General features: G+C 61.6%; 2 protein-coding genes across 9 annotated transcripts in view; one reads left to right on the top strand and one right to left on the bottom strand.

The window, feature by feature from the left end:
- Nucleotides 1-15,693, bottom strand: part of STIM1 (stromal interaction molecule 1) — a 70,027-nt gene extending 54,334 nt beyond the window's left edge. For 4 of the 7 annotated variants that reach the window (XM_069003821.1, XM_069003761.1, XM_069003866.1 and 1 more), the window contains exon 1: nucleotides 15,074-15,351. In XM_069003821.1, coding sequence (XP_068859922.1) covers nucleotides 15,074-15,209 — 136 coding nt within the window. In that variant the 5' untranslated portion in view covers nucleotides 15,210-15,351. Of the gene's footprint in view, nucleotides 1-13,202; nucleotides 13,256-15,073; nucleotides 15,352-15,497; nucleotides 15,586-15,659 lie in introns of those variants that run through there. The other 3 variants (XM_069003603.1, XM_069003688.1, XM_069003905.1) reach the window with 3 other exon arrangements.
- A 1,800-nt stretch (nucleotides 15,694-17,493) lies between these two features.
- On the top strand, nucleotides 17,494-24,154 carry RHOG (ras homolog family member G). Of its 2 annotated transcripts, none has more exons than XM_069004030.1 (2): nucleotides 17,494-17,560; nucleotides 23,488-24,154. In XM_069004030.1, exon 2 carries the CDS (start codon nucleotides 23,518-23,520, stop codon nucleotides 24,091-24,093), a length of 576 nt encoding a protein of 191 aa, XP_068860131.1. In that variant the 5' UTR covers nucleotides 17,494-17,560; nucleotides 23,488-23,517; the 3' UTR covers nucleotides 24,094-24,154. The 2 variants fall into 2 exon arrangements, with proteins under 2 accessions (XP_068860131.1, XP_068860227.1); XM_069004126.1 differs by lacking the exon at nucleotides 17,494-17,560 and adding an exon at nucleotides 17,703-17,759.
- Nucleotides 24,155-26,671: the final 2,517 nt, after the last annotated feature.

Raw genomic sequence — 26,671 nt, 5'->3', positions numbered from 1 at the left:
AGGGAAGTTGAGGCAGGAAAGGGGCAATTTTCCAAACCCCAGTGACCAGAGTCAGACTAAGACAGTCCAACCATGGAATTCCAGAGTAGTTTGGGTTGGAGGGACCTTAAAGCCCATCCAGTGCCACCCCTGCCATGGCAGGGACACCTCCCACTGTCCCAGGCTGCTCCAAGCCCCAATGTCCAGCCTGGCCTTGGGCACTGCCAGGGATCCAGGGGCAGCCCCAGCTGCTCAGGGTACCCTGTGCCAGGGCCTGCCCACCCTCCCAGGGAAGAAATTCTTCCCAAGAACTCCTAATCTATCCCTGCACTCTGTCCCTTGTACCTGCACATGCACTTTTACTGTCCCAAGTGCCCCCTGAGGCCCCAGGGCTGTGGGATGGGGGTTCCAGGTGCTATTTCCACCTGCCCCACAGCTCACTGCATGCCCAGACCCCACCCTCCCTGCTGCCTGCCCCACAGAACTCCGTGATCCGTGTCCCCCTGTTATTCCCAAGCGCTGAGGAGCCATTCGGAGCACCCTGGGCGCGGAGCCAGGTGAGCAGGGCTGGGCCTGACCCCGTCACCACTGGAGCTGAACAAACAGATCCTTCCCACAGCCAGAAAGTCGGTAAGAAAATGCCCCACGGAGGTTCAATGAGAGGATAAATCACTCGGGAAGGGGATGGCAGAGGCTGCTGTGAGGGGCCCGAGCCACGGTCCCGAAGCCGGTGGCCCCGGCACGAATCCACGGCACAGCCAGTGCTTGGAGCAGCACTCCCAGAGCAAACAAATAAATTCCTCAAGCACCTTCCTCAGCACTCCATAAATCCTGCAGGCACACAGAGGCAGAAGGTGGGAGCTGTGTGCACAGATGAGCCCCGAGCAGCTGCTGCTCACGGAGCCGTTCCCAGCACAGCTTCAGGCCTGGTTTGGGATTACAATGGCTCTCTCTCCCCTCACGCCCCTGGCAGAGCCTGGGATCACAAAGCACAAATGGAAGAGCTGTGAGTGCTCAGAGGGGGCTCAGTGCCATGAAGGGGGGCTCAGGGAGCGGGATCCCACTCCTTGTTCCCATCCCATCCAGAGGGCTGGACATGCTGCACTGGGAATATTCCCTGTGGGAACAGTGCCCTTGGAGTAACAGCTCTCTCTCAAGGAGCTCTCTTGGAACTTGCAAGCCCCTCAGCAAAGCAGTCTGAGTGTGGAACACACAGACTGCAGGACAGAAAGCCCAAGCTGGATCAAACAGCAGCCTGGGAGAGTCTGGGACCAAGCCGGGAACCAAGCGCAGCGTCCGTGGCTGCCATGAACACAGAACCCTTCATTTACTGGAGGTTAATTAGAGACCAGCACAGCTTCCAGCGAGCTGAGGCTGCCTTGGAGATGTGCTGCAAATCAGAGAAAGCAGCCTTGACTTACTAAAAAAGATTCTTATCCCCAAACAAGTGGGAGGGACCAAGACTTTCTGCATGACATCAAACACCAAACTTGAGAAAACAGCAGCTTTCTGTGTGCAAATTAGAAGTAAAATATTGTCATTACTGCACAAAAAAAAGACTTAACAAAATGTTATTAGTGACATGAACAGCTTAAAAGTTAAATTCTAAAAAATTCTGCACCTGGTCTCTTCTTGAAAGAGACACAGAAATCCACCCTGTCCCACCCCTGCCTTGGGCAGGGACACCTTCCACTGTGCCAGGCTGCTCCAAGCCCCAATGTCCAGCCTGGCCTTGGGCACTGCCAGGGATCCAGGGGCAGCCCCAGCTGCTCTGGGCACCCTGTGCCAGGGCCTGCCCACCCTCCCAGGGAACAATTCCTGCCCAATCTCCCATCCAGCCCTGCCCTCTGGCACTGGGAAGCCATTCCCTGGCTCCTGGCCCTCCAGCCCTTGTCCCCAGTCCCTCTGCAGCTCTCCTGGAGCCCCTTTAGGCCCTGCAAGGGGCTCTGAGCTCTCCCTGGAGCCTTCTCCTCTCCAGCTGAGCACCCCCAGCTCTCCCAGCCTGGCTGCAGCTCTGTGGCCTCTCTGGGCTCTCTCCAGCAGCTCCAGGTCCTTCCTGTCCTGGGAGCCCCAATCTGGAGCAGCTCTGCTGTGGGGTCAGCCCAGGGCAAGGGGACTCTGGGGCTGGAGCTGCTGTTCCTGCTGGAGGAGAGCAGAGCCCATCCCAGCCAATCCCACTCCCCAGATCACCTCGCTGGAAGCTCTATTTGCCAAGAGTTTTGGCAACTTCACTTGGAGGGAAAAAAGCAGTTGTGGGGAAAAATGAATGTTACTTTTTCAGTCTTATATTTTCAGGCTACATCAGCTGGTCAGCAGATCAGCTGATCTGAAAAAAACCCCCAAAACCCAAAAAAGGAAGTTGAGTTTCTCTCTATCAGCTCTCCTGACCAGCACCAGCACAGGACACAGCCACTGGCTGTACTGGTGATATTTCTTTCCCAAGAACAGGTGTCACTCACCTCTGCAGCATCTCCCCCCCAGCCAGAACACACAGGACTAAGCTTAGCCATCGTTAGGCCACAGATAAATCCCTCCTAACCCCTGTCCTCTCCCAGGGCCAAGGAGGCACCAGCAAACCAAACCCTCTACAAAGAGCTCTGCATTCATCCAAATCTGACTCCTTAAACTCATTATTCAGGGCTAATTCTGTGCAAGCTCTTCCAAGACCGGAGGAGCAGCAGCCCTGGGATCTGAGGAGCAACACTTGAGTACGCTGGGCTGTAGAAATCCTGTCAGTGTGTGAAATTCTGGGTTATTTCTGTGCTGACTCAGCGTTCAGCACCAGCCACAGCCACGTTTAAGGACTGTGTTTACCAAAGGGATAACTCTGGCTACCAGGGAAGCTGCCTGCCAAATCCTAACACAAACACGCAGGTGACTCAGGAAGACGAGCCCAGACTCCTCTGGATCTTTTTTAATACCTCATTAATCAGGAAAAAAACCACTCTATACCCTCCAGGCAGAAAATATTCCTTCCAGCAGCAGCATGAAGGGGAAAAGGAGCCACGAGCTTTCCTCCCTTCTCTGCTGCAAAAAAAGGCAACTTCCCTGCAGCTTCCCTGAAAATTCTTGTCCAAACCACTTACAAGCAGCATAGGCTGCCAGGGCAGGGATTGAATCACATCCCTGGACAGATTTAACAGCCCTGTGGATGTGGCACTTGGGGACATGGGTTAGCTGAACTCTGCAAGGGCTTTTCCAACCTAAATAATTCTATGATCCTCTCCACTAAACTCAGCCCTTTCTCACCTTGTGCACCAAAGCCTTGATGAGTATTTCTACCAACACTCACACAAAGACTCTGCTGAACAATAAAACCTTTTTCCTCCTTCTTTCCAACACAAAGTCCCTTGTTTCTTTAGGACAGTTGTATCCTGGTGCAATGTCTGAGAAACCCCAGCAGTGCAGGTGCAACCAACCTGGTCTGCCGTGAGCAGGCACAAGTGACTTTCCTTAAGGATTTGGTCATTTCAGAGGAATTCAGCCACAGAACCATTTCGATTGGAAAGCCCTCCTAGATCATCAAGTCCAACCTCGCTCCAGCAGCTCCAGGTCCTTCTGATGTTGGACCAGGCCTGGGGCAGCTCTGCAGGTGGGGTCTCACCCAAGCAGGGCAGAGGGGCAGAATCCCAATCCCTTTCCTGCTGCCCATGCTGGGGATCTGTGGATCACAGCACACAGGGCTGGGATGAGTTGATTCGAAGTGTCACAGATCCCCCCTCTTTCTTGGCTGTTAAGGATCAAACACTGAACTCCTGTTCTCTTCCCTCCCTGGCACACACACGGCAGGTCCGAGGTGCCTGATCCCACCAGTGGCAGATTCCAGGCAGATCCACGTGTCCCCAGCCCCGCTGGGAGCCCGGAGCAAGCAGCAGAGCTCAGCCTGGGAAGTGTTGATTCCCAACCCCGCCTGCTGCTCTGTCTGGGCACATCTCCAGAGGGCTGGGAGGACTCTGGCCCAGGGGATGAGCGGACGCACACCAAGGTGCTCAATTAACTCCCAGAGCCAGGGCAGGTCTCAGCGAACCCCCAGCCCTCCCGGGAATGCTGGATGTGCCACAGGCTGGGCCACCACGCTGCCCTTGAGAGGGCCCCAAGTCCCTACTCTGCCAGGTGACTTCCTGCACAGCAGTGACATCTCTGCACTTTAATCCTGCCTTGGGAACAGGAAGCCTGGTGCTTCCACATCCCACAGCACCATGAGGTCAAACGTCCCAGAGCCGTGAGGAACTCCGAGGAGCTGGATGTGACATTCCTGCTGCAGGTGTTTGGCAGATGCTGGAGAAGCCACCTGAGTTTGAACCACGGAGCAAGACTTGGGTGTGGTTTAGCAATTCCTGTTCCCTGAGTGAACAGCAGCTGGAGTTTCTCCCAACCCCAAAGGAATCACGAGAATGAACCCATTTTCAGTGGGAATAAGGATGAGGTGAGGTGAAATGTCCCCCTTTTCCCACATCTCAGGCAACCTCCACCCCAGTTCCAATGCTCCTGACAGGATCCAAGAGCAGCACATCCCACATCCCTGTGGGCACAGCAGGGCTGTGCTGATCCCTGCCTTTCCGGCTGCTTCTCCCATGTAGAGCTCAGCTGTGTCCTGGATCCTCCCCACGTTCCCACTCTCAGCCCCTCAGGAGGGCACCAGGGCCATCACGATGCTGGGATTTGGGGCTCCCTGTGCTCAGGGTGCCTGTGCAGAGCCCAAAATGCTCTTCCAAAACCCTGAGTGGTGCCAACACAGCAAAGATCCAAAGGTACTGCACAGATCCTGGCTGGGATAAGGTGGGACAGCAGGATACCTACTCCCAGCAGAGTCCCAGGGAGCGGGAAAGCATCTCAGCCATTTCACCTTGTTAGGCTGAGCAGCTGAAAATAGCCCCGGGATGAAAAACAAACCAGCTGGACAAGTTCTCCAAAGCAGGAGGCTCCGGCCAGCAGCGAGCGGAGCCCTGTCCTGCCCAGAGCTCTGTCCTGTCCCTGCCCAGGGCTCTGTCCTGTCCCTGCCCAGAGCTCTGTCCTGCCCCTGCCCAGAGCTCTGTCCTGTCCCTGCCCAGGGCTCTGTCCTGCCCCTGCCCAGAGCTCTGTCCTGTCCCTGCCCAGGGCTCTGTCCTGTCCCTGCCCAGAGCTCTGTCAGCCCTGTCCTGCCCAGAGCTCTGTCCTGTCCCTTCCCAGAGCTCTGTCAGCCCTGTCCTGCCCAGAGCTCTGTCCTGCCCCTGCCCAGAGCTCTGTCCTGTCCCTGCCCAGAGCTCTGTCCTGCCCCCGAGCTCGGGGGTCACTGCCGAAGGAGCATCCCCCCAGGCCAGCCCGCAGGAAGGGAGGGCTCAAAGGGAGAGCACTGCTCCATCCAACACCTCTGAAGATATCCATCTCGAAGGATGGCACAGGAATGCCAGACATTCCCATTATGGGCTCTGACACGACTAACTCCAAGGGCTGAGCCTCACCCTTTGAAGCATGAAACATTTTTCTCCTTTCCCAAGAGGAAAAATAAAAGATGGGAGAAAAAATAACCAGCAACCCCACTTCTCACACCAAGTGCTTTCAGGAAAACTTCTCTAGGAATCATCCTGCAGTGTGGGAGAACAGCACTGAGTGCCCCCCGTATCCCTTTCCACCCTTTTTTTTGTGTTAATTATAAGGAAAACGAAATGAGGAACAGGAAAACCTGTTTATCTCCAAAACACAGAGAGCAAATCTCCAGGAAACAGCGTGGTCCATGAGAAACCTCTGAGAGCAGCAGGAGCAGAGGCCAGGAGGACAGTGCTTGGGGTGGGACAGGGACAGCCCCCATGGTGAGAGGAGATGGGATGAGGACAGCCCCCATCACTCCCCCACCAGGAGACCCCTCTGCCAGGTGTGCTGCCATCACCACTCCCACAAAACCACCAGCATCTCCAAGTTATCCACACTTCCCGGTTTCACAGTTTTGGAGCGTGTCCTCTTTCATCCAGAGGCCCTCCAGGACACAGCTTAATTAACTGACTGTCCCCTCAGCAGGCCAGGCTGCAGGAGTGACACCTCCATCTGCCATCCCTGAGGGAAGCTGAGGAACCTCCTCATCTTGCCAGCACTGCAGCAGGGCATCCCACTCACACCTCTCGGGACACCCACAGCCAGAGCCAGCCTGGGCCCTGGGAGGGAGCTGGGAAGCTAAAAAGTGTGAGACACTGGGCATCAGAACAGAGCAGAGATGGGGCTGCCCTGGCAGAGCCTGGCACAGACCAACCCCCCAGATCCCCTGGGAGCGTCACCGGCTGCGCTGGGTTTGTGCCCCAGTCCTGGCTGGGGACAAACGGACCTGAACCTCCAGGCAGAGTCACCTGGATCCACATAGCCCACAGACAAGAGCACAGCATGGACAAGAACTTCCTTCCTAATGCTTTCCACAGGTTTGACAAGCAAACAAAACCTCCTCCTGGTTCTGTGGTTTGCAGGCCAGACCCACCATGAAGCCCCTGGAACATGGAACTGCTCCGAGATGCTCAGACCCTTCATCAGCCCTTGCCCCATCAACACTCCATCCCCGCTTTCTCTCCTTTCACCTCCCACAAGCACTGCTGCCACTGAGGGGCCCGACTCAGATCCAGCTCCAGGAATGCCAGCCAGAGGAGGAGGCTGGGAGGCTCCAGGAGGATCTGCCCCGCTGGAGATGGGATCACTTCCCTCAGCAGCAACCCCTGAGCCTGCGCAGCCCCATCAGGTGGGAGAATCCATCACACATGGGATTAAGAGGGAATAACCCTTCACAGCCTGCCTGGCCTGCAGGTCTCCTCACCTCACCTGCAGTCCTGGAGCTGCTCCGTGACAAGCACGAGGCCTCCAGGCCAGCACGAGATGCCAAACCCCGATTTTTGCCTTCTAAGTGCCAAGCAGCCGGAACAAACCCACCCAGGTACCCTTAACAACAGCAGCTGCTTGGAGCAGAATACTTCCAGAATTATTTCTATCCCCCCAAAAATGAGTTTCTATCCTCCATCTATCTCTATCTAGTTAAAAAATAACTTTTTTTCCCTTTGGCTTACTCACCCATTAATTATGTCCTGGCACTCTTACAGATCTAAACACAAGCATTGCTTAGCAGCTTTAATCCTGAATTATTCCTCCCTTCCCTGCAATCCAAAGCCTCCCTTGCCTGGGAAGGGGCAGGCTGTTCCAACCAGCAAGCTGTTCCTTTGTAACTCGGAGAGGAACATTCCTCAAGTTCTCCTGTTTATTGTGTTTTTATCCTCCCAGAACAGCCGAATTTACGGCACCAGAGCTCCAAACCTGCAGAGAAGAATTAAACTGACCTTAAAACTCCGTCCTTCAGGGAAAAACAAACGCTTGGCTATAAAAATAGTGTCTTGCCCTGCAAAACGTGTGTGTGTCTTACCAAACATCCCCGTTTCCAACTGCATTGCTGCTGCTTCCACTTTCTGAGAGCCACTGGGATCAGCAATTCCCAAATCCCGGAGGAGGTGAAGGGATGGTGGAACTGAGAGCATGCAGAGCTCCTCGGTGGGATAAAGTGCACTTCCAGGGAAGTGCTGTATTTGCCTCTGTGGGTCCTGCAAATGTTTCTTACAGCAAACCTCAGCAAGGTGTAGAGATAGATAGATAGATAGATAGATAGATAGATAGATAGATAGATAGATAGACAGATAGATACATAGATAGAGATATCTATACATGCCAGAGGCAAACACTCGGGCTGGTGAGAGACTTCCAAGGAGCACTTGGTGGTTCCCAAAGCCAGACTCCACAGATGTCCATGACACACAGTGAGTTAATGCATTTTCCAAAGTGGAAAAAATAGGTTACTTAAAAATAGGTCCATAATCCAAACAAACAAGCATCCCGGTACTATTTCATGGAGGGAAAACAAGCAGGCAGGGACAATCCAGGGACAGAACCACACACAGCTCCCTAATGACTTCCTTATGCTCCTCTGAAGGTTTTCCATCGATTGCAGAGCCGGGGACTTCGGCCAGGACTGCCAGGAAAATCTCCTGGGCACAGTCATGCCATCACTCCTTATCATTAGTTGTATTATTAGGATTATTGCAGAGACCTCAGAGCCCTTGCAGGGCCTAAAGGGGCTCCAGGAGAGCTGCAGAGGGACTGGGGACAAGGCATGGAGGGCCAGGAGCCAGGGAATGGCTTCCCAGTGCCAGAGGGCAGGGCTGGATGGGAGACTGGGCAGGAATTGTTCCCTGGGAGGGTGGGCAGGCCCTGGAACAGGCACAGCATGAAGCAGGAGCTCCTCAAGGCCCCCATGTGCTGCAGGAGTGGCAGAGCAATGGCTTTAATTAAAGAGTCCTTCGTCCCCGCCAGCACCAGCTCCTAAAGCTGAACCGGAGCTCTGGAGGTGCCAGAAAATTAATCAGGCACAGCTGCAGGGGCTGAGGAAACGAAGGTGAGGGAAAATTAAAGTGTTCCAGAGAGCCCAGCTTGGATCAGCCATGGGAGCAAAGCAGACGACTCAGCATGATAGCGCTGCCTCTGTGGGAAACATCCCCAGATTCCAGCAGCAAACAGAGTCTGGAGGGCGGCAGGGGGAAGCAGCAGGGTCCAGGGCTGCACCTGCTAACAGCAGAATGCAGAAAAGAGGCCAAAACCCCCATTATTCACAGCATCCCAGACTGGTTTGGGTTGGGAGGGACCTCAAAGCCCATCCAGTGCCACCCCTGGGACCTTCCACTGTCCCAGGCTGCTCCAAGCCCCAGTGTCCAGCCTGGCCTTGGGCACTGCCAGGGATCCAGGGGCAGCCCCAGCTGCTCTGGGCACCCTGTGCCAGGGCCTGCCCACCCTCCCAGGGAAGGATTTCTCCCCAGTAGCACTTGACTGACACAAGGAGGGGTGATGGAATCTCCTTCTCCAGCTGGGGGCAGGGGGCATTCCCAGACCTTCAGCCAAGAGCAGTTAAGGTCCCATCTCCCCTTTCCAGCACGTTCCTGCCCCTCCAGTTACCCACAGCAGGGCTCCACACAGCTGGACCACCGGGAAAAGGAACCCCCAGGTCCCAAAGGGCCTTTCCAGTGGGAATCCCAGAGCTGCCCGGTGGGAGCTGCAACTCTCCTGCTTGCTCTGCCTGCTCAGTTTTTCTCTCTCTCTCTGGATTTAAAGCAAAGCTAATTAATGAAGGAAACAGCTTTCTTAACACTAATAAGTTTTTGCAATTAGGGCGCTGGGGAGCAGAATGCCAGGCTGGGCACAGTCCAGCACTAAAGGGTGCCCAAGCCTGGCACCGACCCTGGGCTTAGAACCACCAGGGACACGAGCCACTGCCAGCGCCTTTTCATGGGCACAGCCTCCAAGTGGGACAAGCAGCAAGTGAGGGATAACCTCAGAGAAAAGTGCTGCTTTTCAACCACCTGCTCATAGAAAGGGATTTCAAACTAACAAACCATAGAATCCCAGGATCCCTGAGGCTGGAAAAGCCCTCCCAGCCCAGCCAGGCCCAGCTGTGCCTGATGCCCACCTTGTCCCCAGCCCAGAGCACTGAGTGCCACCTCCAGCCCTTCCTGGGACACCTCCAGGGATGGGCACTCCACACCTCCCTGGACAGCCCCTCCAATGCTAAATCCCTGTGGAATTATACCAGGATGGCCTTTTAGGTCCCTTCTCTCCCCAAAGCCCAGGCAAATCATGAACTACCCCTCACTGGAGGGTAACTCAGCCCCCCCTGGCCTGTCCCTGGACACTGACCCATCCCTCCATCCCCTGCCCAGAGGAGAAGAGAGCTCTCACAGGGAATTGTGATGCACCAACACACGCAGGCAGCCACGAGCCAAACGCCAACTGAGCAGGCCAGAGGAAAGCAAAGTGCTTTTCCTCCTTGTTCCCTTTGGGATAAGGCTTCGCTCCAGGACCACCAACGCACCCCAGACCCTGCAGCCACAGCGCAAGGGCTGTCAGGAGGCTCCTTCCTCACACATTTACTGCTCCATCCCCTCCTGAGAGCAAAGGACAGAAAGGAGAGAAGGATTGCTGCCCTGGACTTCCCACGTGGATATGTGCCTCCCTGCCCCACTGTGGGCAAGGCCAACCCCAAAAGGCCGGTCTGGAGCAGGAGATCCAGCTCCCTCCAGGCCAGGCAGTGTCCCAGCAGCTCCCCTTGCACCGCTCCCCTGGGAAGGGACCACCCGAGGGGCACAGGAGACATGGAGAGAGCCGCTTTCCAAGGCAGTAAATAAATAAATCTAACAAGAAATTAAATTAAGATCCTCTTTCTGATCCAGCTGAGAATTACTCCAAGTTTCTGGGCCAAGCAGGGAAGGGAATGAGGTGGAGGGAGCCAGGAGCTCCCCAGCAGCCCCAGTGCTGCCCAGCTGGCCCCACTGCTTCTCCTCCTCCTCCACATGAGGCCAGTTTGCTGCCAAAACACAATTTTTCCACCTCTCAGAATGGCAATTCCTCAAGATGAGTTTCATTCCCGAAGGAAGCCAAGGCTGTGCAATCCACTGGGGCTTCCAACCGAGCTGGGGAAGAACATGGACTATTTCCTGGCAGAGTCTTCCAAGTATTCTCACAACTGCCTTGTCTCCCTTGCCCAACCCAAAGCTGCTACTCACAGGTGCAGCTTCTACTCAGTGAATGTGCACCCCTTGAAGGAATTAATTGAACAGCAAAACCTTTAAAGGGCACCTTATCAAAGCAAGGAGAGCACAGCAGGTCGCTGTGTCCCATGAGCTCTGTCAGGCCCGTGGAAGGATGGGCTGCAGGAGTTACTCCAGGGCAGGTGTGTTCAGACCAAGCAGGCACCTCCCGGAGGCTGGGGTCCAGGGCAGGGCCCGCAGGTTTTCAGCACAACAATATTGGGATGAAACCCTGCCCTGGTTCTGCTCCCACAGCCCTGGGAGGGTACCAAGTGTCAGAGAGCAGCTGGATCACAGAATGCTGCAATCACAAAGGCTGGAAGAGATCTCCAAGATCACGGAGCGCACCCATCTGCAGCACCTGGATCCCCATCACAGCTCCTGCCTGACCGCCTGCCTCCACACCCTCAGGCCTCTCCAGGGCAGCTCCCGTGGCACCCTGCTCAGCACCCTGCTCGCTGCAGCCCTGGAATCAGTGGCTCTGGCAAAGGCACAGAGCCCGGATGTGGCTCCCAGTGACGCAAACTCAGCAGGGCCAGGGAGCTGCACCGACGTCGCGTTTTGCTCCCTCAGCAACAGAAGGGTTTAACTGGGCAGATCAAGGAGATCCAGCCCTGTTCCCAGCCTGCAGGATGAGCCATCACTGAGCTTCCAAAGGCTCCACTGAGGCCGTGTCCTGCTCAGATGCCAAAAGCTTTCACTGCAAGTTTCAAGTCCAAACCCATCAACTCCCAAGGCAGAGGCTTTGCAGCGAACGCTTCACTTCCAGTGAACTTCCAGTGATGGCAAGGGCAGACAGGGCTTGGGCACAGCCCCTCACACAGAAATCCGTGCTCTCTCCCTCTGGAATTAGTAGTGACAGTTACAAGACTGTGGCTGCAGCCCCCTTTCCTCACACTAACCTTTGTCCCACGGGACGTTCCCTGGGTTCAAGGTGTTCCAGGCAAACACAGAAATAGCCCTGGGCACAGCCCTCCAGCTTTGGACACGACACTATCAGGATATTTTTTTAACTTGTTTCTTAAACCAGTTAGACAAGAGCAAAGATGACTTGAGAGATGCTGTGATCAAGGAACCACAACAGGGAAGCAGGAGACAGGGCAGGAGAAGGAGAAAGGAAGAGAAGGAGGAGCTGCTAACCTATGCCAGCCCTGCACCAGAGTCCAGCCCTCGCCACCCCCTGACACACGAGCTCCACATCACCCAAAAATACCTCAATCCCAACAATCCAGAGCCCATCCCTGAACTGCTGCAGGGAAGAGGGACAGGGAAAATCCATGCCATGATCCCTGACTTGCCTCAAGGATGCCAGAACAGGGACCCACACGAGGCCCCAGACATGGAGACACGGCCCCACATCCCTGTGGATGCCAGACCACAGGAAGGAATTCCATATAAAATGAAATAAAGCTCAGGGCAATGCAGACTCACACCACTTCCATATTATTGCAGGGAGAGGGGGCAGGTCTGGATCTGTAGGTGAAAGGGGTAGCCATGAAGGGAACCAGGGATGAACCCCAGTCATCCAAATCCCTGCCTCTTCATGGTCAGTTTTCCTTGGATCTCCTACAAACACACCTGAAAGTGCCCACCTGTGCTGGGCTGTACAGAGGACAAACAATTAAAATAACAGTAATAATCCTGAATCCCATAGACTGGTTCCAGGTGATGTGATTTAACGAGGAAGAGCCAACTGAGCAAGGTTAGTATTTTAAGTAAGATGAAATTTCAGACTTTTGACCCAAACAGTGGGTCACATTTTTGATGGCTCACATAAAACTTGTGTAAAACACTGGCCACAACTCCGGAGGATGTTCTGATAAGGACCAGAAAAAGGACCAAAACCTGGCTGAAGGGAACAACAGCCAGACTACAGCAAATGAGCAGAAAGAGGACGGGGGGAAAATCCCTGAAAGTCCAGTTTGTTCCTGAGGAGACTCGTTTGCCCCTTTTAGGGGGTGTGAAAAGGTCCTGGGGTCGGGCTGCAGCCTGACAAATTCAGGCTAAAAATAACCAGGGCGGGTGCAAACAATAACGTGGGGCCGGTCACACATCCTGTGACAGCGGCACCGGCACCAGCAGGATCCCAAAGCTGGGCTCAGGGCACAGCCAGGGAGCTGCGAGAGGCCCCTTCTGCCTGGCCTGGGCTCCAAACGCCCCACGCCTTGTGAAATGGCTCCTGTGCTGCCGAGAGGAACCAAACTTCAATCTGATGCCGGCAGGAAAAGATTAGAGATCAAAGATTAAGGCCTCAATTCGCCTCCGAGTGAGTCAAAGCCAGGAGAAAATTTGTTTTTCCCCGGGGTTCAGTCACCAACTCTGATTTTCCTGCGGATGAACTCACCCGTTTCAAACTCTTGCTTAAAAAAAAATATCCCAGGAATCGGGATCATTCACTAATCCTCTATAAAACCTGCTGATGCATCTCCTGAGTGTGCAGAGGAATCGCAGCAGCCCAAAGTGCTGCAGCTCAGGCTTCTGCTCTCTGCAAACACCTCCCTGCATCGCCTGAAAAACTTCCCTGCTGCTGACATTTCATCATTAAAATTCTGCCATCCTAATTAAAGAATTAAAAATAAGCACCTTTGCACCTCGGAAAATGTGTCAAAAACGAGCACTTTCACTTTCAAAACGGCGTCCAACACTCACCTCTGCCTCACACCGAGCAGCCAACACAGCCAGCACCTTCTGCTTCCAGGGAAACATCAGGAAAAGTGTCTCCTGTGCCGGCTGAGGACATCCCTGCTGTGAACGGGGAGCAACAGCTCAAAGAGCTCAAAACCAAATGCCAAGAGACCTCGGAGGCTGCCCTGAGCTGTGGTGGGAGAAGGCGAGGAGCCCTCCGGACCCGCCTGGCTGCCCCGGGGAGGAACACGGATCCCTCCCTGACCACGCTCCCGCGCGTTTGGGGCCCCAACCTGTAGCCAGTTACTAATCCCTGGCACGTTTGGGAAGCCAGCAGTAACCCAAACATGGCCCGGAGTGACCCAAAGCACTTGTCCTGCAGGAACAGCCGTGCCGGGGGGAATTCATGGGAGCCCAGGGCCTGGGGCTGCTCCCGGCCCGGTGCCGGCGCTGCCTCCGCTCGCCGCCAAGAGCAAAGCCAGCAGCTGAATCACCCAGGCTGCCACACTTCTGCAGGGCCTCCAAAAATAACTCCGCTGGAAATTCCTTGGAGGCACAAACCTTGCTTCACAAGGACTGCAGAGATCCAGTTTCCTCAGTGGAGCAGACTGGATGCGAACCGGCCCGAGGGTTTGGGAGCACAAGGGAAGGGGATGAGAAGCCCCTTCTCCCGGAGAAAGGAAACAGCGAGCCACAGAACCCATCCCTGGCCAGGACGGAACAATCTCCCTGCCCAGGGCTCACACACCGAGCTCCCGATGGTTCTGCTGATCCCACAGCTCCAGGGCCTGCTCCTTGCCCCGTTCCCACCAGCAAGCCCCGTGCACAAAGCCGATCCCTTTCCAGAACGCCGCTGAGGCGCCTTTCATCCAAATACCCAACATCCGAACACCATCCGAACACCCTCCCGGCACCCAAACCCCCCCGAGCTGCAGCCCGGCCCCGCTCCCACAGCCCCGAAGCGAAGCTTCTTCCCTGTCCCGGTGCAGGCGGGACCCCGGCGCGGCCCGGGGGAGGCTGCGGGGGCTCGGGGGTCCCAGGGGCGGAGCGGCAAGCGGGGCTCAGCACTGCCCTTCCCGGGAGCTGCTCCCGGCTCCGGGCACCCTGTGCCCCTCGGGGGCCGGACCCCAACACGGCCCCGCTGCGGGATGGGGGTCCCGGCCCGCTCCTAAAGTTCCCAGCGGGATTTATGGACCGGCTCCAGCGCTGACCTCGGGCACTGTCACAAGGACACAGAGCCCCCGGAGGCGGCACCGGCTCCCAGCGGCGGCCACAGCCGGGCTCCGGGGGCAATCCGCGGGGTCCCGGGGGCTCGGCTTCTCCTGCCTTCTCGGCTGGGGGTTGGGTTTTAGGGTGGAGGGGATGGAAATGGGGGGAAGCAGAGTGGCTGGGCCTTAGGGCTTTGCTGCCTGTGCTCCTCAGGCGGGACGCGCTCGTCCCTGGAGCAGAGGGGCAGCAAGTCTGGGGGTCCCACACCCGGGAATGTCCTTAAAAATCAACTAAACACCGGAATTTTCGGCACGATCCCGAAGTTCCTGCCAGACTCTCATTACCAGAGGGCAAACAACTAAAATAACACGAATAATCTTAAATTCCGCGAACTGGTCCCAGCCGATGCGATTTAACGAAGAAGAGCGCAATATTCTAAATGAGCTGAAATTTAAAACTTTTGGCCCAAACAGCCGGAGCCCGCTGCAATAATAAACACGGATTATTTCGGTCCTTGCGAGGCCCCAAACCAGGGCCGGGCCGGAGATCACTGCAGCTCTTGCCCGAAACCCGGAGGAATGGCCCCAAAGCAGGGAGCGGGGGGGGCTGGCAGGGCCCTCCCTGGGCAGCGCCCGAGCCCGGCGGGGCGGGCAGGGGAACACCGGGGGTGTCGGGCGGGGGCTCACCTGCGATGGCCGAGTCGTCCAGGTGGGAGCCGGGGGCCCGCTCGGCGCGGCCGGGATGCTGCAGCAGCAGCAGCAGGAGAAGGAGGAGGAAGAGGCCGCACAGCGCCCGCACGGCCCGGCCCGGCCGCGGCTCCATTTCCGCGTCCCCGCCGCCGTCAGCTGCTCCTCGGCATCGGCACCGGCTGCGGGCCCGCGGGGTGTCCCGGTTATCCCGGTTATCCCGGCTATCCCGGTACCGCCGCGAGCTGCGGCCGCGCACCGGCTACCGGAACCCTCTGCCCCCCCCCTGCCCGCAGTGGTCTCTCCCAGGACAGCTTCCCCCCCGCTGCAATGGTCTCTCCCGGGACAGCCCCAGTCCCCCCCGCCCTCAGTGGTCTCTTCCCGGGATCACCCCGCCGGCCCCTCGCCTCTCTGCCGGGATAACCTTTCTCCCCGCCACCTCCGTTACGGTCTCCCCGGCCCGCTCCGTCCCTCCGTCGCCTTCTCACAGCGGTGCTCCCCGCAAAACCGCGCTCTGTCTGTGCCGGGACAGCCCCGCACCGCCCTCCCCCCCCCCCGCCGCGGTGGTCTCGCCCGCCCTACGCACCGGGCCCTGGCGCCGCCGCCGCGCGCGCTGACAGGGGGCGTGGCCTGGCGCCGCCTGACCACGCCCACGGGGCGGGGCCAAGGGGCGGGCACGTGCCCACGCCCCCACTACCGCCCGCGCGCGCGCGGCCCTGGCCCGCAGCGACCTCTGGCGGCGCAGCGGGGAACGGCGGGGCCGGGCCCGGGAGCTCAGCAGGGCCGGCGGCGGGCGGAGCCCGGAGGGGAGACCCTGCCCGGGACACCCTGCCCGGGACACCCTGCCCGGGACACCCACCGAGGGCACCCTGCCCGCGACACCCTGCCCGGGACACCCACCGAGGGCACCCACCGAGGGCACCCTGCCCGCGACACCCTGCCCGGGACACCCTGCCCGGGACACCCACCGAGGGGACCCTGCCCGGGACACCCTGCCCGGGACACCCTGCCCGCGACACCCACCGAGGGCACCCACCGAGGGCACCCTGCCCGCGACACCCTGCCCGGGACACCCACCGAGGGCACCCTGCCCGGGACACCCACCGAGGGCACCCTGCCCGCGACACCCTGCCCGGGACACCCACCGAGGGGACCCTGCCCGGGACACCCTGCCCGGGACACCCTGCCCGGGACACCCACCGAGGGGACCCTGCCCGGAACACCCACCGAGGGGACCCAACCCGGGACACCCTGCCCGGGACACCCTGCCCGGGACACCCACCGAGGGGACCCTGCCCGGGACACCCTGCCCGGGACACCCGCCTCTGGCCCCGGGGAGCGCGTGTCACACAGCCCGCAGCGTCAGAGCACCCCGACATGTCAGAGCAGCACCCCCACTCTGCGGGCAGAGGCTTTCTGAGGTCCCAGCACGTGGTTCTTTGCTCGCAGTGCGGAAATTTCAACACCTCCTAGGGCTGTGACACCTCCAGGGCCACGTGCTCCCGGTGGCATCGCTGGACTTGGCGCCACCAGTGGCCGGAGCCGCAGCCTACGGGGGGGACGGGAAGCTCATATCCTGTCCCACTCCGCACATCCTGTCCCACTCCGGCCAAGGAGCGACACCCTTGTCCCTGGAGCAGGCTCCTCCCAGCCAGGTGCCCCACGCCCCCACTCTGGGATGTGGGTCCCAGGCTGGCCCCTCGTGGGGACCCCCGGGCACGGCGGGTGCCCCGGCTGGCACACGGGGCTGGCTGATGTCCGGGCTGAGGGGTCTCTGTTGGGTGCCAGTTCTGGTCCCCGTGCTGGCATTGGGGAAGATGCCCGATGTGGGCAGGGAGGTCCCACACCTGCAGACCCCGAGATGAGGATGGGGACAGGCCACTCGCTCCTGGGAATTGCCTCCCCTCCATCCCTGGGTGACCCCCACAAGCCCGTCCTGCCCCAGGGACGCTCATAGGCTGCAGGTGCTGTTGGGGGGGACCTGGCCCTTATGGGGACTCCCACCTTGGGGGACCCGGCCCTTGGGGGAACTCTCCCAGCACCCGGGCTCCTCTGGCCCTGACCCAGCAGAACAACGCCATGCTCGGGGCGGGGGGGGGGCACCCCCGCAGTAGCCGGCCCCGGGAGCTGCGGGTCCCCACTCGGGGCCGTCCCGGGGGGCGCAGGAGGATGCGGGGGTCCTGCCCCAAACCCGCCGCAGCCTCAGCCCGCAGCCCCGTCCCGGTGCCCGCGGCCCGGGGCGATGGCGGAGGGCGCAGGGGCTGCGCTGCCCCGGTCCCGGGACCGGCCCGGGCCGAGGAAGGAAGCGGCGGGCGCGGGGGGCCGGGCGCGGCGAGGGAAGTTTCTCCGCGGGACCGCCCGGGGCAGCGGAGGAGGCGGCCGCAGACTTCCTCCTCCTCCTCCTCCTCCTCTTCGTCCTGCTCTTCGTCCTCCTGCCGCTGCCGCTGCCGCCCCGGCCCCGCGCCCGCCGCCGCGCCATGCCCCGGGGTGAGTACGGGCCGGGGGCAGAGGAAGGGCCGGGGGTCCCCGCCCGCCCGGGGTCCGGGTCGGGGGGCGGGAGGAGCCGCCCGTCGGGGCCGGGGCGGGGCCGGCGGCAGCGGGACCCGCCCGGAACGGGACAACGGGGGATAACGGGACCGCCTGGGGTAACGGAGCCGCCGGGGAGAACGGGGCTGGGATAACGGAGGTGCGGGGACAACGGGACCGCCGGGGATAACGGAACCGTCAGGGATAGCGGGGGTCCAGGGATAACGGGACAGCGGGGATAACGGAGTCCCGCAGGAGCGGAGTTTTGGGCGGGAGCGGGGCCGGCAACTGCCGGGACAGAGCGGGGACAGAAACTGGCCCGGCGCGACCCCCTCGGCGGGACCCCCGCCCTCACCGCCCCCGGCCCCACACCCGCCGAATCGGCAGCCGCGCCCCCGCCCCGCTCCCGGGCCCGGCGCTGCAGGGGCTGCGCTGACACCGGGGGGCGCTGCTCGGCCCGCGGGACCCCCGGCCCCCGCACGGACCCACGGACCCCCTGCACTGACCCCCCTTGGCCCCCGCACGGACCCACGGACCCCCTGCACTGACCCCCCTTGGCCCCCCTGCACTGACCCACGGACCCCCTGCACTGACCCACGGACCCCCTGCACTGCTCCCTACTGCTCTGACCTCCCAATCCCCGTGCAATGACCCACTGAGCCCCCTGCACTGACCACCACTGCACTGACCCCACTGACCTCCCCAGCACTGCTCACTGCACTGACCCACTGGCCCCCCTAACCTGACCCCTGCACTGACCCCACCTCCAGCACTATTCCACTGCACTGACCCCACTGCAAGGACCCACTGACCCCCTTTGCACTGACCCCACTGACACCCCTGCTCTGGCACCACACTGCCCACTGCCCCCATTGCTCTCCCCCCCTCACCACTGCTCTTCCCCCGCCTGCACTGATCCCCCTGCAGTGACCCCGCACATCCCTTGCAGGTGCTGTCACACGTGTGCAGCAGCCAGGACACGCCAGGGCTGTCCCCGGGGGGGTGCCTGCAGTGGGTGCTTGTCATGGGCCCCCCCGGGGTCTCCTCCAGGGTCACTGGGTCACTCAGTCAGCGCGGGGACACCCGCGGGTCCCCTGGAGCCTGTGGGGGGTGTGGATGGGTTCCGGGGCTGGGGGCTGCTGGGCTTCCTCTGCTTGGCTTGGGGGAAGGAGAAGCCACTGAGGTACCATTGGTGGCCTGTGGGGACAAGCTGTGGTGGGAGTGTGGTGGAGGGGGCCCACAGGGACGGGTTGTGGTGGGTGTGTGGTGGGAGGGGGCTGGCACTGGGACCATGGGTGCTGGGAGCATCTGTGGACAGTTGAGGTGGTGCCAGGAGGTGCTGGCCGCGGGTGCAGGTGTGGCTGTGTGCTCACGCATGGCAGTAGGTTTGGTTTGGTTTGGTTTGGCCATGGCACAGAGAGGTGCCGGGGCAGTGCCGTGCTGCTGCCCAGCACTGGGACCTGGCGTTTGGTGGCAGGGGGATCAGGAGGCCGTGGAGCCTGGCCTGGCTGGCTCCATCCATCCATCCATCCATCCATGCCTCCATCCCTCCCTCCCTCCCTCCCTCCCTCCATCCATCCATCCATCCATCCATCCATCCATCCATCCATCCATCCATCCATCCATCCATCCATCCCTCCCTCCATCCCTCCATCCATCCATCCCTCCATCCGTCCATCCATCCATCCATCCATCCATCCATCCATCCATCCATCCATCCATCCCTCCATCCATCCATTCATCCCTCCATCCATCCATTCATCCATCCATCCATCCATGCCTCCATCCATGCCTCCATCCATGCCTCCATCCATCCATGCCTCCATCCATCCATCCATCCATGCCTCCATCCATCCATCCATCCATCCATCCATCCATCCATCCATCCATCCATCCATCCATCCATCCATCCATCCATCCATCCATCCATCCATCCATCCCTCCATCCATCCATCCATCCATCCATCCCTCCCTCCATCCCATCCATCCATCCCTCCCTCGCTCCATCCATCCCTCCATCCATCCACCCCAGGATCCCCCTGATGCCGGCACTGTGGCTGCTGGGAACAGGGGCCAGGTTGAGGAGGGGGTCACCACATCCCCTCGAGGGGCCTGGATCTGGCTCCTGCCCTGGAGCTGCAGAGCTTTGGCAGCACCTGGAGCAGAGGCCAAGGGCCGGGAGTGGCCGTGGCCATGGCGAGGGGCAGAGTGGGACCCGGCCTGGGGGGGAAATAAAAAGAGGAAATTAGTCACGACAGCTGGAAAATGAGGGAAATCAAAATCCTCCGACTCAGCATGGAAGTTATTTTAGCTGCCACGGCAGAGCCTGGGGCAGAGCTGGGGGGCCCTGGGTCCCCACCACGGTGACCCCCAGCCGTGGGGGAGCCTGGGCACGTCGCTCGGGCCGGGATGGACGCGGCGGCTGGGGAGGGGTGCCTGGGTTCGGGTGCCCGGGGCAGGGTGCGGTGCACAGGGTGGGGTACGGTGGGGTGTGAGGTGCCCGAAGTGCGGTGTGCCGGCGGTTGTGGTGCGGGCAGGGGGTGCCTGGGGGTGTAGGGTCGGTTCAGGGAGCTCGGGTCAGGCTTGGGGGCCGTGGGACAGGGAGCTCACGGGGGCGGCTGCTGCACTTCCCCGGCGGAAAACCCCCGGGGGCTGCCCCGGCCGGGAGCGCTGGCAAAGGGTTTTGCTTCCCTTTTCTGCTGAAGAGATGAGTCGCTTTTCCCGTGCCGGGAGGTGGCGATGGGAGGGGGGCACCTCTGTGTGTCACCCACAGCCCCCCTTGCCCCTGCCGCCCTCTCCCCGGCACCCCAAAAACACCCGAGTGCCACCGCAGTGAGGAGCGGGGCCGGGTCCCGCCGGGGCCGGGGTGCCGAGCCCTGGGCTGGACACGGTGCAGCCCCCCCGTGCTCCCACCCTTCCTTGCCTGGGTCCCCTCCGCGGGGCCGGGAAGGGGCAGGAGCCCCCATGGGCTGTGTCCCCCGCGGGCTGTGCCCTCAGCCCCACGAGGCCACTTCGCCGCCGGCATCCCGGGGCCCAGAAGGGGTTAAAGGCGCTGCCGGGCGCGGATTTCCTGGGAGAACAGAGCTGGCCTTGTGCCGGCAGCGGAGCTGGCAGCAGGCGAGGGGGCACACCAGAGCCAAGGCACCCCCCAGGGTCCCCTGACTGGCCCAGCCAGGCCCCCAGGGCAGCAGCACCCTCGGAGCCCCAGTGTGGCTGCAGGGACACGGGCGATCTCCAGTCCCTACCCGGCACCACGGGGATGCCGCCGGGCAGCCCCCAGCCCTGTCCTGAAATGGGGTCCCCTTGGCAGGGCTCCTGCCTCCCCTGCTGTCCCGTGCTGGGACACAGGGGCCCAGGGGGTCAGGAGTTGGGGCACAGGTTCCTCCTCATCCTCCTTGGGAAGATGAGTGTGGGCCGGGGGCTTGGCTGGGGCTGTGGGGACTGATTGGGACTGTGATGTGGTAGCTGTGGCTGCCAAGTCTTGGTTGTGACAGAGCCAGAGCCCCTCTGTCACCCACATCCCCCTCCCTGGCATCCAGACGGACTTGGAGCTGCAGTGGGGGCTCTGCCCTACTCAAAGCTCCCTTCAGCAAGACATTTGCCCTGTGAGTGTAGGCCGTGCCCACGGGTCCCCTCATAGTGCCTCCAGCATCTCGTACCTGGTGCTGGCAGTGCCAGGGCTGGCGTGAGCCAAAACGCTCCTGTGTGAGCCCTCGGGTCCTGCCGTGGCCCGTCCACGGGCACCATGAGTGCCCACATTTGCTGTGTGCTGGTGACAAACCTGGGGCTGCTCCGGGCTTCCACACCCCCAGGGGTGCTGGGTGATGGAGAAGGGACTCCTGGCCTCTGTCCCCTCCTTCTCCTCCTTTTCCTCCTCCTTTTCCTCCTCCTCTCCATGTCCCAGTGGTGATGCTCTCGTGGGCACGAGTGTTTCCTCTCAGATTTCCTCTGCGCCAGGATGAGGATGGGGATGGTTCCTGCCGGGTGCCAGCTCATCCCAGGGTGCCCATGGCCAGTTTGGGGTGCAGGGTTTGGGCTCAGCATGACCAGTGTGTGCCACGTCCCACTGTGGGATGGGCACAGGGGCAGGCTGCTTCAGGTCCTGACTGAATCAGTTGGGCCAAATGGGGCCTTGGGGTGACAGGGGCAGCTGTGTCCTGCTCCAGGGGCTGCCCTGGGGGCCCTGGGCAAAGAGATAGGGTGGCTGCAGGACAGAAGGGGCACAGGGGATGTGGGGGGCAGTTACAGCCCCTGTGGAACGTGCTTGTCCCTGACGGTGGCCCTGTGCAGCCACAGAGGGACCTTGGTCTCCCATAGTCCTGATCCAGGTCCCATGACCCTGATCCTGTTCCTCCCACTGTTCTACTCCCACTGCCCTGCTCCTTCTCCCTCTGCTCCTGCTCCCATCACCCTGATCCACTTCCTTTCCCCACTGTCCTGCTCCAGCTCCTTCTGATCCAGTTCCTTCTCCCACTGCCCCAGCTCTCTCATGCACCTCTGAGCCCCGCAGCCCCTGGGGGTCCCACTGCCTGCGCTGCCCTGGGCTGAGCAACTGGTGCAAACTGGTGTGAGGAAACCTCTGGGCTGTTCTTGCTCCCAAACTGGAGGCCAAAGGCCGGGACTGTGTTTGTGGCCCCCTGGGACCCTGCAAGCAGCTTCCTGCGGGGGTGGGGATGGGGGGCCGCCTGTGCTGCTCCCCGTTCACACGCCAAGGAGCCGTGGATCCCCTGCCCAGGGAAGCAGGTTTGCAGTGGGGAAGCTGAGGCACAGCAGTGCGGTGTTCCTGGCAGCCCCCTGTGCCTGTCTGGGGGTCATGGCACAGCCAGGCAGGGCGGGGGTCAGGGCACAGCCTCAGCCGCAGGAAGCCGCGTGTCAGGGCGGGAAGAGGAAGAGCGACTTCCCCATCCGAGGGGGCAGGGACCGGCAGGGGCTCGGGGCGGGGGCTCAGTCCCTTCCCCCTTCCCCAGCCCTGCAGACCCAGGGGGCTCCGGGGAACGGGGACCCCCAGCCCAGGACACTCCAGGACACTGCGGCTTCTCTGCCCGGCACCTCTGCTCCCTGCCTGTCACTGGCACAGGAGTGGGGCTCCCATCCTCCCGGGGGTATCCATGGGTGGGCACCAGCTGCCCATGGCCGGGTCCCGGTGGGAACGGGGCTGCCGGCCCGAGGGTGGGCACCTCCCGCCCCAGCACTGTGGGGTGCCCCTGCCCCTGCCTCGGCCGGGCAGGGCTCTTGGCAGCGCCGGGCTCCGGCCAGCAGCAGGAAGGGGAGCAGGATGCAGCCCTTAATGCGAATTGCAGAGGGAACCTGAGGAAGGAAAACGCGCGCCAGGACTGGGGATAAACACAGCTGCCGGAGCGGACGTTGGCTCCGGGGCCAGCCCAGTGGCCACACTCCAGCCACAGCACCGGCCCGGCCTCTGCCTGCCGGGACCAGCACTGGCCCTGCTTGGTGTGGGCAGGATCAGGGCTGGGACAAATGGTGACGGCCCACAGGCTGCCACAGCACAGATATGGCCCTGCTCCCTGCCCTGGTCCCGCCTGGAGGCGCAGCTCCCGTGCTGGAGACACTGCACGGCATGGCACAGCACGGCATGGGATGCTGCCCAGCCTGGCTGCCATGGATGCAGCACCCTGGGGACGATGTGGTCCCCGTGCACACGGGACATGGTGGCCCACACGTTGTCCCTGGGTCATGGCAGGCAGATCCCCATTGGGGGTCTCTGCTGGGGGGATGTGCCTGCCTGGGAAGCTCATGGGGCAGTGGGTTGGCTGGTGAACCAAGGGGGTGTGACCCCTGTGCAGCCGCCGGCCTCGGGGTGTCGGAGCGGGGGGACCACGGTGACCCCGCCCTGGAATGTCCCCCCTGAGCCTCTCCCCTTCCCACAGGCTGCTGAAGGGGACGCCAGGGCCGCTGGGATGCAGAGCATCAAGTGTGTGGTGGTGGGTGACGGGGCGGTGGGCAAGACCTGCCTGCTCATCTGCTACACCACCAACGCCTTCCCCAAGGAGTACATCCCCACCGTGTTCGACAACTACAGCGCCCAGAACACGGTGGATGGCAGGACTATTAACTTAAACCTGTGGGACACGGCCGGCCAGGAGGAGTACGACCGCCTGCGGACGCTTTCCTACCCCCAGACCAACGTCTTCATCATCTGCTTCTCCATCGCCAGCCCGCCCTCCTACGAGAACGTCAAGCACAAATGGTACCCTGAGGTGTGCCACCACTGCCCCAGTGTGCCCATCCTCCTTGTTGGTACCAAGAAGGATCTGAGGAACAACCCTGAGACCATGAAGCGGCTCAAGGAGCAGAACCAGGCGCCCATCACCACCCAGCAGGGCATCAGCCTCTCCAAGCAGATCCGCGCCGTCAAGTACCTGGAGTGCTCAGCGCTCAACCAGGAGGGCATCAAGGATGTGTTCACTGAGGCCGTGAGGGCCGTGCTCAACCCCGTCCCAGCCAAGCCCAAGAAGCCCTGTGTGCTCTTGTGACGGGGCTGGCGAGAGACGATCCTGCCCCTGCCCCGCCGCCCCCAAACACCTCCTGCCCCCCACCCACCCACCCCAGTGCCTCCCCGAGCCTTGGTGGGCCTGGGGCCGCCAGCCCGAAGCTTCCAGCTTTAATAATACAGACCTTGTTTGCACTAACTGGCCACCCGCCCTGGGGGCACCGGGGCTCCCCCGCCCCGGCTGTCAGCGGTCGCTTTTGGTGATGCCTCTCCGGTCCCGGCACAGCAACGCTTCCTGAGAAGGGGATGCCTGGGGTGGGCAAACCCCACTCCAGCCCTGAGCACCCCACAGAGACCTGCCACCCCACCCCGAGTCGTCCGTGGGGGCCTGCCACCTCCACCCTCTCCACCAGCTGGGGCACAGGGGTCCCCGTCCCCTCTGTGCCAGCCCTGGTGCTCACCCAGCCTGGAGCATCTCGCTAGCACTGCCCCGTCCTGCCCCGGGATCCTGGTGGCAGTGCCGGGGCCTCCTGGGGGGTGTTTGGGGTGAGCCCCACACCAGGGACCTTCAGCCCTGCCGAGAGCGGAGCCGGTTTGGCCAGAGTAGAGTTCCTGGTGCTGGAGCTCCACAGGGCAGTGGGACTTGCCTGTAACCAGCTGCCCCCAGAGTTGCTTGTCCTTAAATAAAGCCTGCCCAGGCCCCCCGTGTCCTGTGCTCTCCTGTGCGCATCCACCTTTCCTGGGCATGGGGACATTCCTTGGAGGGATGTGGGTGTCACTGGCCCGAGCTGGGCTGGGACCCCTCACCCGGCCAGGGCCAGGGCCAAGGCGAGGGTGCTCATGGTGCCTGCCAGGGCTCTGTTCCAGGGGGAACTGCTGCCAGGGGAAGCTTGGGGTGTCCCTGCCATGGCCAGTCCTGACCCCACCATCCCTGTGCCCAGCTGAGCTCCCGCCCGGGGCCTTGGGACACAGGAATGGGGACACTGCAGGAGGTGGCCATGGGGCCATTGCACTGGGTGGAAATGGGAACACTGGGGATGGGGACATTGCAGAACTGGCACACGAGTGGGGTCCCCCCCTGGGGAGCCCCCAGCCACCCCAACCCCAGTGCTGCCTCTAGAGGGGCAGGTGGAGGGCAGAGCCCCGTGTCCCCATGCTCAGGGGTGTCCTGGGGGTCCCTGTGTCCTGTGACTGGCAATGGCAGCAGTGAGGGACTGGCAAGGGCCCAGTAGCATTCGCAGCCACTCTTGCCACCCCCTCACCACCCCCGGCACGTGCTGGCGGGCGGCCGGATCCGGACACGGGCCCCTTGTCCGGCCCCGGGGCCTTCCTGCAGGAAGGGCAGAGACCCGGCGCCCGCCACAAGCCGCCTTTGTTCCCTGCTCCCGCTTCCCGGCCAGAGCCGGGGGCAGGCGTGGGCGGCGGGGCCGGGGGGCTCCGGCCACAGCCCCTCCCAGGGCCGCGCCTCGTGGAGCCTCCCGGGGCCGCTGCAAAGCGTGGCCCCTCCAGACCCCACCCTGGGAGCCCGCGGCAAGGAGACACGGCTCCAGGGGGCTGCACAGCCACGGGCTGGCGGGGGCCGGCTGCACCAAATCCTGCTCCCACTGTGGGCATCCAACAGCCCTGTCCTGCTCTGTCTGTGGGAGGATCCCCACAGCCCTGTCCTGCTCCCGCTGTGATGGATCCCCATGGCCATGTCCTGGTCCCGCTGTGATGGATCCCCATGGCCATGTCCTGCTCCCCGTGATGGAACCCCATGGCCATGTCCTGGCCCTGCTCTAGTGGATCCCCATGGCCATGTCCTGCTCCCCCTGTGATGGATCCCCATGGCCATGTCCTGTCCCACTGTGGGGCTGGCAAGGTGCCACCCCGGTGGGGCTGGGTGGAGAAGGGGGTGCTGGGATGAGGAGGGGACCCCGTGCTGCTGCGAACGGGACACAGCCCTGCCCTGGCCCAGCACAGCAGGATGAGCTCATGGCTCTTCCCCTCCCAGCTGCTCCCGGGGCGGCTGCAGCGAGGGCAGGGCCCCACCATGGCCCGGGAGAGGGGGAACGGAGCCCCCAGCAGCTCCCCTGCCCCTGCCCCCGCCCCCGCCTAGCCCCGGCAGTGCCAGCCCCAGCCCTCCTGGCTCCAGGCTCTGTCCCCGGGGCTGTGCTGGCCCCGGCCCCGCAGCATCTGTAAGATCCACAGGATCCGAAGCCAAGGCCCCCGGGGCTGGGTGGGGAGCGGGGCGGCCAGCTGCGGGGTGGGCTCAGTCCCACGCCTCCAGCCCGGCTCCTGGCTAGTTCCCAGACTCGATCAACCTCCCCAGGCTTCATCCGGCACCCAGGGGCCATGTCCCACACTCCAGCCCCAACAGCCAGGATCCAGAACCCGCATTCCAGAGATCCACATCCTGCACCCCAGCACCCAGGATTCGCATTCCACACCCCAGAGATCCACATCCTGCAGGGATCTGCATCCTGAGGCCCAGCTCCAGGGATCCACACCCCACACCCCAGTGCATGTTCTGCACCCCACCTTCAACACCCAGGATCTGCATCCCACATTCCAGCCCTACACCTCAGGATCCACATTCCACACCGAGCAATCCACATCCTGTGCCCCAGGGATGCCCATCC

The sequence above is a fragment of the Aphelocoma coerulescens genome, chromosome 1 (assembly GCF_041296385.1).
Source record: "Aphelocoma coerulescens isolate FSJ_1873_10779 chromosome 1, UR_Acoe_1.0, whole genome shotgun sequence".
Classification (NCBI taxonomy): Eukaryota; Metazoa; Chordata; class Aves; order Passeriformes; family Corvidae; genus Aphelocoma; species Aphelocoma coerulescens.
The sequence above is the reverse complement of the archived record's forward strand: the minus strand, read 5'-3'. Positions and strand labels throughout refer to the sequence as shown.

Coding starts and splice junctions, on each gene's coding strand:
- RHOG (XM_069004030.1), top strand. CDS start 23,518: ATGCAGAGCATCAAGTGTGTGGTGGTGGGTGACGGGGCGGTGGGCAAG.